The sequence below is a fragment of the Notolepis coatsorum genome, assembly GCF_963971535.1.
Source record: "Notolepis coatsorum genome assembly, chromosome: 6".
Taxonomy (NCBI): domain Eukaryota; kingdom Metazoa; phylum Chordata; class Actinopteri; order Aulopiformes; family Paralepididae; genus Notolepis; species Notolepis coatsorum.
In genome coordinates, this window is record NC_140170.1 from 102,786,928 (window position 1) to 102,798,555 (window position 11,628).

General features: G+C 42.7%; 1 protein-coding gene across 2 annotated transcripts in view; it reads left to right on the top strand.

Moving 5' to 3' along the window:
• phtf1 (putative homeodomain transcription factor 1) overlaps positions 1 to 7,014 on the top strand; it is a 34,008-nt gene extending 26,994 nt beyond the window's left edge. For both annotated transcript variants that reach the window (XM_084316236.1, XM_084316237.1), the window contains exons 14-17: positions 72 to 227; positions 3,067 to 3,162; positions 3,316 to 3,441; positions 5,815 to 7,014. In XM_084316236.1, coding sequence (XP_084172362.1) covers positions 72 to 227; positions 3,067 to 3,162; positions 3,316 to 3,441; positions 5,815 to 5,835 — 399 coding nt within the window. In that variant the 3' untranslated portion in view covers positions 5,836 to 7,014. The remainder of the gene's footprint in view (positions 1 to 71; positions 228 to 3,066; positions 3,163 to 3,315; positions 3,442 to 5,814) is intronic.
• Positions 7,015 to 11,628: the final 4,614 nt, after the last annotated feature.

Genomic DNA, 11,628 nt, shown 5'->3' on the forward strand with positions numbered 1-11,628 from the left:
CAGTGTAGATTCCCATTCATTGATATGTTATCCTGCTGACATTCCCATCTGCCCATCTCCACTCCCTGTAGCTGTTGCACAGTCACAAGACATTCCTGGATTCTCTGACCAACTGGGAGCTGATGGTTTGGGGTTCCTCTCTCATCCTCTTCCTGCTCCGCCTGGCCACCCTGGGCTCCGAGACCAACTGCAAATACAGCAACGCCTCAGTGCTGCTCACTGAACAGGCAAGGATCTGTAGCACACACGCACATGTGCAACCCCTTTTTAAGGGGGAATACTACCCATTTTAAGAATTCACATTATGTTCTTCCTGTGCCCCAGGACAGTTCAGTCAGTATTTGTGAACTTGCACCACTCTCCTAGAATAGAATAGAAATACTTTATTCATCCCGAGGGAAATTTGGCACTACAAATCGCTCACAGTAAAGAGTAAACATTTAGGGAGACAAAAACAAGTCCCAAATGAAGAATAAAATAAGCCTAAGAATAAAAATACCCAGCTCCGGGATATACATTTCCTATTTTATGTTTATACATTCTAATATAAAATATACAGAAGTCTATAGTAAGTGTAATATTGTAAAATATACAGAAGTCTACAGTAAGTGTAATATTGTAAAATATACAGTAAAATATACAGAAGTCTACAGTAAGTGTAATATTTAACAGTGTTTTAACACTTTAAGTGCCGAAAACGTGTTTAGGCGTCCTTCCCCGCCATGCTCAAGTTGCCGAGGACGCCGTAACTCGTCTTTAATATCAATATTTCAAAAATCTGTGATCGGAATCATATTTTCCATCCGCAGCCTTCACACACAGTTCTGAGCTCCTCTCAATCCTCTAGCGGTTCAAGAGCGCCATCTGGTGGCCGATCGGCAGAAGCGCCAAACAGGAAGTTATGTGGATGAAGTGCTGATCACCCATATTACTTCCGGGCACTCGCTATAGGTCCCGGGACTCCATCTTGATACACTGGACATCGATCGGTTGCAAATAACTCGATAAACAACATGATTTGGACGTATATAGTATTATACAACCTGGAAATGGACCGGGTATTTCGACATCCCATAATGGAAAACTGTCTACCCCACGCTGATCGCCCAACGGCCCGCGGAGACTGGGGTGAGTTTTAGCGTGTAATATTACCGTGTTCAACACTAACTGCTATGATGAACATTTGACCCACATTAGATGAATGGTATAACGCTGCCCACGGAATTATAAACGCCCCCTCGCCCATCCGGTCAACATCAGATGACGTGTAGTAACTTCCAGAAGTCCGTCCAGTTGGATATATTTATATCGTGCCGTTTTTATATCGCGCCGATTGCTATCAAACTGTATTTGATCATCAATATAATGCATTTGGGGCTATAAATCACGTTCTGGAGAAAGCTGCAGAAAGAGATAAAAACAATAGGCGGCTACGTGGCGTAGTGGGCAAGGCGCTCGCCACGAATGACGGAGACGCTGGGCTTGCCTGTTCGAGCCCAGCGCTCCACATTGCTTTCAGTTTAGCTGGTCGTTCATACGAATACACATTGACCGTATTAGGGGGTGGGAAACTGATGGGTGGGGATCGGGCGTTGTGGACAGCGACTCCTACAGGTCGGTTGGTGCGCCTGCGCAGTAGAATCAGGAAGTGTCGGGGGCAGCGTGAGCCTCCCACGCGTTACTCCTCGCCACTGAGAGATCGAGCTGCGCAGGTGAAAAGATGCGACTGCTGTTACCTCAAGTACCGGAGGGGACTTGTGCTATGTATGACTTAGTCCACATTGCAGCCGGCTTGTGGGAGGCAAGAAACAGCGTTCGTGACAGGGGAGGGTTGAATTGGATGATACGAAATTGGGATGGGAGAAAATATAGAAAATGGGAGAAAAAGTGGATAAAAAAAAAAGAAAGAGATGAAAACATACTTATACTTTAGATCATATTTTTGTATGAATATGTGAATGAAAAAGTTTAACGTTCATACACCCTGAACAATACATATAGGACATTGAATGGGCCCTAATAATGGCAATTTAGCAATAGAATTTAAAAAGTTATAGCCCTGCAAAGAAGGGGAACTTCTCCATAGACAAATAGAGCTGGCAAGGGATGGTATATCATGAATTTAGCCTTAGGCAATCAAAGTGTTAAAAGTAAAAGTCCAGGAAGATGGTAACTGCCACCCTGTGCTCAGTGATGCAGTGAGGCACAGTGATGCATTGTAAAGTCTGATGGCTGTCGGAATGAAGGACGTCCTGTGCCGTTCAGTGCTACATCTAGGGAGTCTTAGTCTAGCACTGAACATGCTCCTTCTATCAGCCAAGTCTGTGTATAGTGGGAGGGGTTGTCCCTGATGGCATGGAGCTTCTTTTTGGCTTGTAGGTTGGTTGATTACCTAACTCTAGGTTAATCCTCAGTGTAGATTCCCATCCATTGATATGTTATCCTGCTGACAGTCCCATCTGCCCATCTCCACTCCCTGTAGCTGTTGCACAGTCACAAGACATTCCTGGATTCTCTGACCAACTGGGAGCTGATGGTTTGGGGTTCCTCCTTCATCCTCTTCCTGCTCCCTGGTGGCATTAAAGCTAGAAATCGGAAAGAGAACCCCCCCAGAACCCTCCAGTTGGTGATGTAACTGGGATGTAAAATCTGGGCCTGCTCCACAGACTATGAACGTGGCTCTGAATTTATGAGGCCATGAACTGTTTTTGTGAGCTCTTGCACCCAAATGAGGATTTACTTCTTGTTCAGACCTTCTAGCAATACTAGAATATAAACATAATTTGGGTGTAAGAGTTCACACAAAATAATATTTCATGGGCTCATAAAGTCAGAGCCCCATTCATGGTCTATAGAGCAGCCCCAGATTTTACATCCCAGTGACATCACTAATTGGAGGCTTCTGTCTCTGCTTTCTAGCTTTATTTAGAGTGGTGTGTGCTCACAAATACTGACTGAACTGTCCTGGGGCACAGGGAAAACACATATGAATTCCTAACATGGGTAACCCCTTTTAATGCATGTATTTGTATATATATCACTCTTAATGTAAAATTCTTTCTTCAGATCAACTTATATCTCAAGATGGAAAAGAAGCCGAATAAGAAAGAAGAGCTGAGCATAGTGAACAACGTTTTGAAACTTGCTACAAAACTGATGAAAGTAAGCCTGGAATTCATTCAACTACCGGTACATTGGTTTACAGCCTGGATTTCCTGTAACCCTGCATACTTGATCTTAACCTTGTAACTTCTCTCAATGTACAGTATAATGGGATCTAAAATGTAATCTATGGTTTAACTGTTACTCTGCCAGGAGCTGGACACTCCCTTCAGACTGCTGGGCCTGACGGTCAATCCTCTCATCTACAACATCACCAAAGTGGTCATCCTGTCTGCGGTCTCCGCTGTGATCAGTGATCTGTTGGGCTTCAACATCAGAGTGAGTTTTTTTTTAATCATTTATTTAAAGTGATAATCTCAAACATTTTCATATAAATAAATGTATATTTTGCCACAACTGATATAACACACAATAGTGATTCTACCGATAACAAGTTCATGAATGTTTTTACATTTGCTGTTCTTAACACTGTTGTCTGGTAGGACATTCCCGGGAACATCATCTAGCACAGTGGTTCTCAACTGGTCTAGCCTCGGGACCCAACATTTTCCTTAGTCATTAAGTCGTGACCCAAATTTTTGCACCACTATGATTTATTTCAAAAGAATATATTTGCAGTAATACGCAATCTTTCATGCACTGTTAAAAACATGAAATAAACACAAAAAAGTGCAACTAGGGATAAAAACCCAATGAAATACAATAATAATAAATAATATATGCTTATTAGCAGATTTCTTAGCTTAACATAACAGACCTAAGTTTGAGGGAACTAATGGGATAACTGGGGTTGCAACAAAAGTGCAACTAGGGCTAAAAACCCAATGAAATAAAATAATAATAATAAATAATTATGCTTCTTAGCAGACTTCTTAGCTTAACATAACAGACCTACAGTAAGTTTGAGGGAACTAATGGGATAACTGGGGTTGCAACAAAAGTGCAACTAGGGCTAAAAAACACAATGAAATATAATAATAATAAATAATATATCCTTCTTAGCAGACTTCTTATCTTAACATCCCAGGGAACTAATGGGATAACTGGGGATGTTGTTTGCTCCTGACAAGAGTCTCAAAGTCTGGGGTGATGGTAGACAAAGCAACTCTGAGGTCATGCTCAATGTCCAATCTTTTCCTCTGCTTTGTCTTCAGCTGGACCAGAGCTGAGAATTTTATTTAAAAAAAAAAAAAAAAAATTACTTATTTTTGTTTTTTTACACACACATCCGCGACCCACTTTTGGGTCGCAACCGACCAGTTGAGGAAACACTGATCTAGCACACAGGAATTGATGTGTTTTACGTCACCAACAGCAGTTTGTTTGGAATGAATAGGAAGATTAACTTTAGTAGTAACTAAGTAGTTAGCATGAATGTTCAAGATGGAAACCAAGTCAATACAATACACTGGCTGCATGTTAGCCTAGCTTACCACAATGAATGGAAGCGGACAGTGATGGGTAGCCTAGGCATTGTCCAACTAACGCACAGATGGCTTTCTACTGAACGCACAGAGAGGAAACTGGTATCTATCTTCTTGTCTCTCTCTCTGGAGAAGACGATAAGCTAATTTTTAAGGATGGACACTTTTAACAGACAACCCAGTAATCAACATTTCCGAAAGTGCCGAATGGTACAGTGCCAGAGTTGGCTCAAGAGTTCATTTCCATCTGTAGTCCCTTACTAGTACAGCAGAGTATGGATGGTAACATTTTATCACCTAGTTTATTTAACCATGTCACTTTATTTATTAAACGTTATAAGTGGGAAATTAAGCCATCATTCGATGCCTGGGTTGTACAGCAGTTGAATTGTTTATTTTAGTTTGTCATTTCTTCCTGTTTTTAGACTAGTTGTTTTAGTGTGTTACCAACTTACAATCTGAGAAATTTGTCGAAATTCCCACACTTACGGGCATAGTTAAATGCAAAAATAATTTGCCCCAAAACAAGCACCCGGTAACATCTTAATTTAGCAAATAAAAACTGGTCTCGAGAAGAAAGTGGGTCAGAAAAATGTATCAGGGGTGCTCCAGTAGCACACCATGTTACCGCGCTGCGTCGCGGGACTCCGTGCTGCGTCACGGATCTGGTTGACTCCGAGTTCGATTCCCGGACTCGCCGTCATTTGCCGAATGTCTCCCCCTGCTCTCTCTCCCGTTTCACCCTACAACTGTTGGTCATGCTTGACCAGAAAAGCGATAAACGCTAAAAAATAAAAGTTTAAAAAAAAATAAAAATGTGAGTATCTGCTTGTGATGGACGGGACGGCTCTTGTGACTACTAAAAAAAACTCAAATGTTGGAATTGACATGTTTCATTTTTAAAGGAGGGAGGGCTAAACACCATCTAACCTTCACCAGATGGCTAGAACAGCTAGTGGTCAGTATGATGCTGATTGATAGGGACACAGGCAAGGAAAACAGCATGAGAAAACGCCAGTATGACATTTATTATACCCATCAATTATAACCTATAAATGTATGCAGCACTAAATCCAAGGGGTCACATCAGATTGGTGTTTTGGCATAGATCCCAGTTTAAACAGAAGAAAGTTATTACATAAAATGTCTTTGTCCAATAGTAGCTTTTCTTTAATAAATGCCAAGTGCTCCTTATATTGTTATAAAAAATAAATGCCCCGGCCATTAATGAGTTTTATTGTTTGCCTCTTTTTGTCTTTATTTCCAGCTGTGGAAGATCAAGCCTTAATGTGAACAAAATGCCAAACCACTAACTGTCAGACACTGGACACAGACTGCTACAGCCTCTACAGATCATCCATACAACGTGTGCTACAGCCTCTACAGATCATCCATACATGTGCTACAGTCTCTACAGATCATCCATACAACGTGTGCTACAGCCTCTACAGATCATCCATACAACGTGTGCTACAGCCTCTACAGATCATCCATACAACATGTGCTGAAGCCTCTACAGATCATCCATACAACGTGTGCAAACCTACTGACTGTGTATTTGCATTATCTGTTCTCTCTAATGAACGTTGACCATTTCATTATCAGATTCAATCAGTCACAAGCATTGGACCATATTCACACTGTGGCCATTTTGTTGTTGTGTTATGCTGCCCAGGTTGGGTTCCTTTCCACCCTGTTCCCACCAGAGTATGAAGTACAGTAAAATGCCCACTGTGTGAATATGGTCAAGTAGCTGCTCTTGACAATCACTCGTCGTACACCACCGGCTGCTTAGTTTCCGTGGCGACATGCCGCTTGCTTGAGCCTGCCACTAACCCAGTGCCTGACCCTTGACCCTTTGAATGTGTTGTGATAAACGACAGTCACTGGGGCGCCGTCTGAAGACTTGAGAAACATGCTGGCTTCGCCGACAGACTTTTGAATGTGCATTATGTTAAAAGGTGTGTTTGTGTGTGGAGGAGGAGGACGACGTGTGTGTGTGTGTGTGTGTGTGTGTATATATATATATATAATGACAGAGAAATACAGATGTAGGTAGATGGTGTGCATAACTCTTATGCAGGTGTTCAACAGTAGAGAATGGGCCAATTTCACTGCTAGCTCTGTATTATGATATAATGCCACGTAATCTAAATGAGTTTAGCTACCTGTGCTAAATAATGTTGTTGGGTTTTCTCCATAGGATTTAACTTTGTTTTGCTATTTAAGGGGGTGCTATGGTGGCTTATAAATTGACTTTATTTATTGGGGATTTAGTATTAGAGCTTTAAGTGCTTACAGTTGTAACGGTACCTTTTTAGGTCTTGATTCCTGGACCACCGTCATTGCCTTTTATACAATGTTCATTAAAAATAACTGCACTGTCTGATCATGGTATACTTATACTTAAAGAAAAACATATTTTTGTTTGTTGAATATTAAGTAAATAAAATGCTTTTTCATCTTTTGTGTGTGTGGGTGCCTGATATTGTAGAAATATCACAAATCCCATTCACTATTATAGTTCTGCTGGTATTACCATTTTCTTTCTCTGATTTGTATAATGTTATACTGTGTCATGGAGAACTTCGCTTAGCCCTACTGTGTGTGTGAGATAGAGGCTGACATGTGAGTGGATTTTGACTCTCGCTCCTTCCCACTCCTACAGAAATAATCCCATCCCAATCCCGTGTGAGAGTTTAAAAAAAAATCCCACTCCCACAGAGACTGATCCCACTCCCGCCCGAATCCCATTGATTTTGTTGTCATAGTTCCCACTCCCTTCTGCTCCCGTTGACGTTTACTCCCGGTCCTGCCCAATCACGGGATTCAAAGTGAATTTGACTCTCATCCTGTGGGAATCCTCTCAACGAAAAGATGCACCCGTCTTCAAGTCATTCAGTAGGTTTTGTGATCTGCACGGCCTCAGCCAGCTAATCACCCAACCCACACTTGTATGTGAATCAACTACCATTGACCTCATTCTGACATCCGACAAGTCCAAGATCTCCAATAAAGGGGTTATAGCATGCGGGTTAAGTGATAATTATATGATATTCTGTACCCGCAAAAAGCTAAAACAAAAGGCTGGCTATCACAAAACAGTCACATCTAGAGACTTCAAAACCTACTCTAGCGAGGCCTTTAACCTTGAACTGGAGAGTGGGCGGCTACGTGGCGTAGTGGGCAAGGCGCTCGCCACGAATGACTGAGACGCTGGGCTTGCCTGTTCGAGCCCAGCGCTCCACATTGCTTTCAGTTTAGCTGGTCGTTCATACTAATACACATTGGCCGTATTAGGGGGTGGGAAACTGATGGGTGGGGATCGGGCGTTGTGGACAGCGACTCCTACAGGTCGGTTGGTGCGCCTGCGCAGTAGAATCAGGAAGTGTCGGGGGCAGCGTGAGCCTCCCACGCATTACTCCTCGCCACTGAGATCGAGCTGCGCAGGTGAAAAGATGTGACTGCTGTTACCTCAAGTACCGGAGGGGACTTGTGCTATGTATGACTTAGTCCACATTGCAGCCGGCTTGTGGGAGGCAAGAAACAGCGTTTGTGACAGGGGAGGGTTGAATTGGATGATACGAAATTGGGATGGGAGAAAATATAGAAAATGTGAGAAAAAGTTGATCAAAAGAAAAACCTTGAACTGGAGAGTCTGGACTGGTCAGATGAACTCAATGGTACACTGGTTGAAGAAACATGGCTTGGTTTCAAAACCAAGAACCTAAGAACTAAGAACCACCAGGGTAAAAAATCACACTGAGCCGTGGATGCACTCCGAAATACTGGCCGCTATGAAAACCAGAGACAAAAAATGCTCGGAGTTTCGTAAAAGTCAGTCAAAGCTTACCAAAAGCACGAGCAGTGAACTCCAAGCTCACGTGACTGAACTCAAACTGGAAAGAAACAGACTAGTAAGAAACGACGTAAACTCCATGATCAAAACTGCAAAAAAGAATTTCATCAATGACAAAACTGAGGAAAACAAAAACAACCCACGTGAACTTTGGAAATTACTCAATAATCAACTAGGCTGCAGTAAAAAAACTTAAAACCAGATTCTCAAACATAAACATAAAGACGGACAACACGCTCATCACAGACAAGCTGGATGTAGCCAATTACTCAAACATTTTCTTCACAAACATAGCCACAACACTGGTAAACAAACTACCCTCCCACTCAGGGCATTATGGGGTAGAACACATAGTAGCTTACTACAAAAACCTAGGGGTCCGCAAGGACGACTTCAAGCTGGAAATGGTAACAACAGATGAGGTACTCAAAAAACTTAGCGCCCTCCAACCTAACAAGGCCACTGGCCATGACAACATCCCCTCCAAATTCCTCAGAGACTCAGCAGCCGCCATCACCCCAGTCATCACACACATAATAAACCTCTCCATAAAACAGGGACACGTCCCCAAGGACTTCAAAATTGCGAGGGTGACCCCTCTGCACAAAAAGGGCAGCAAATTAGACCCAGGCAACTATACCGCCCTGTTTCTATTCTTACCTCCATCTCGAAAGTCATGGAAAAAATAGTCTACGAACAGGTCGAAAAGTACCTAGCGGAAAAAAATCTAATCTACGAATTCCAATCTGGCTTCAGAACATCCCACTCCACTGACACATGCCTTCTCTATTTGAACGTCCACATCAAACAAGAGGTGGACGCGGGCAAATACTGCGGCATGGTCATGCTGGACCTACAAAAGGCCTTCGACACTGTCAATCACTCCATTCTGATTGACAAGCTAAAAGCAATTGGTTTTGATAGTCGCTGGATGCAATCCTACCTTGAGGGGAGGGAACAGATGGTGGAGGTAAACGGAAGCATACTAGGACCGCTACTGTTCCTAATTTATGCAAATTACATGTCGTCAGCTTGTGACTGCAACTTGTTCCTGTTTGCGGATGACTCAGCCCTGCTGGTCTCTGACAAGAACAAGTTACAGGTTAAAAAAAGAACTCAGCTCGGAACTAGGCAGAATCTGCATATGGCTCGCTGATAACAAACTATCATTACACATGGGCAAAACAGAGTCCATTCTCTTCGGTTCAAATAACAAACTCAGCAAGACCGACGGCTTCTCAGTTACAGTGGGTGACAATATTGTCACAAGGAAAGATGAAATTACCTACCTGGGTTCCATCCTAGAGGCTAATCTTTCCTGTGACAAAATGGCATCCAATGTAATCAAAAAAGTCAACCAACGAACTCGATTATTGTACCGGATCTCCTCTCTAGTAAACAAGAATACCCTGAAGATGAAACTCTGGCAGGAGCACTCATTCAAGGGTACTATGACTATGCGTGCACCTCATGGTACCAAAGCACCTCAAAGGCGCTTAAAACAAAATTACAAACATCACAAAACAAACTGGTCAGACTACTACTTGACCTGAACCCCAGAACCCACCTCACCCCTGCCCACTTTGCCAACCTAGGATGGCTTAGAGTAGACGACAGAGTACAGCAACTTGCAATGGGCCTGGTCTACAAGATACACTATACGACCGGGGTGCCCATGTACATGTCAAAATACTTCCCAAAGGTCAGTGAATACCACAACCACTACACCAGAGGAAGCTCAACAAATCATGTTAAACCCAGATTCGGCTCAAACAAGGGACTAAACACGTTTCGCAATTATGCCACAACAATGTGGAACGCCCTACCCAAAGCTGTAAAGGAATGTGAATCCCTGCCCACATTCAAAACCGCTCTTAAAGAGCACCTACGGGAGGCTGCAATTCGAAACTGGCCACCGTAAATGCCCAAAACCCCCACCACCTCCTAATAGACAGTCTCCTCCCCACCGCATGTATTCCCTCCCCGCCGTATGTATATTTCCCTCCCACCCACCCACCCCCTCCTAATGTACAGTCCCCTCCCCATCATATGTATATACTCTGTCAGGATCTAGGGGTAACAGTACTGTATATTTGAATACCGCCTACTGTATGTCACAAATGTATCAGTACTAAATACCTATATGTCCCTATGCCATAAATGTCATGTATGTTGTGTATGTCATAAATGTCTATATGAATTGAAAATGGGGGACCCTGATGGAAACAAGACAAACGTCTTTCTCAGGTCTGCATCCCCTTAACAATTGTATGTATTGAGCCGTACTGTATTGTACCCATTCTGCAATCTGTTAAATAAAGTTTTCATTCATTCATTCATTCAAGACTCTGGCAGGAGCACTCATTCAAGGGTACTACGACTATGCTTGCACCTCATGGTACCAAAGCACCTCAAAGGCAATAAAAACTAAATTACAAACATCTCAAAACAAACTGGTCAGACTACTGCTTGACCTTACTCCTAGAACCCACCTCACCCCTGCCCACTTTGACAACCTAGGATGGCTTAGAGTAGACGACAGAGTACAGCAACTTGCAATGGGCCTGGTCTACAAGATACACTACACGACCAAGGTACCCATGTACATGTCAAAATACTTCCCAAAGGTCAGTGAATACCACGATCACAACACCAGAGGGAGCTCCACAAATCATGTTAAACCCAGATTCGGCTCAAACAAGGGACTAAACACGTTTTGCAATTATTATTATTATGTCAATATTCCAATGTACAGTTTTGCTTGTACAGTTGTACAGTGTTTCCCTACCCAACCCCCCACCCACCCAACCTCCTCCAATGTACAGTTTTTACGTCAAATGTATATACTCTCTTTTCTGGACTCTTTTTGTATCACAAACAGTACTGTATTTGCAAATCTGGTATGTCATAAATGTATAGATGTAGCAGTACTGTCAATTATGTCACATCAATGTGGAACGCCCTACCCAAAGCTGTAAAGGAATGTGAATCACTACCCACTTTCAAAACCACTCTCAAGGAACACCTACGGGAGACTGCAATTCGAAACTGGCCCCTGTAAATGTCCTAACCCAACCCCCTCCAATGTACAGTAATTTACCTAGTATGGTTTTGTCAATATTCCAATGTACAGTTTTGCTTTGTTTGTACAGTGTTTCCCCCCCAACCCCCTCCAATGTAAATTACCTAGTATGGTTGTCAATATCCCAATGTACAGTTTTG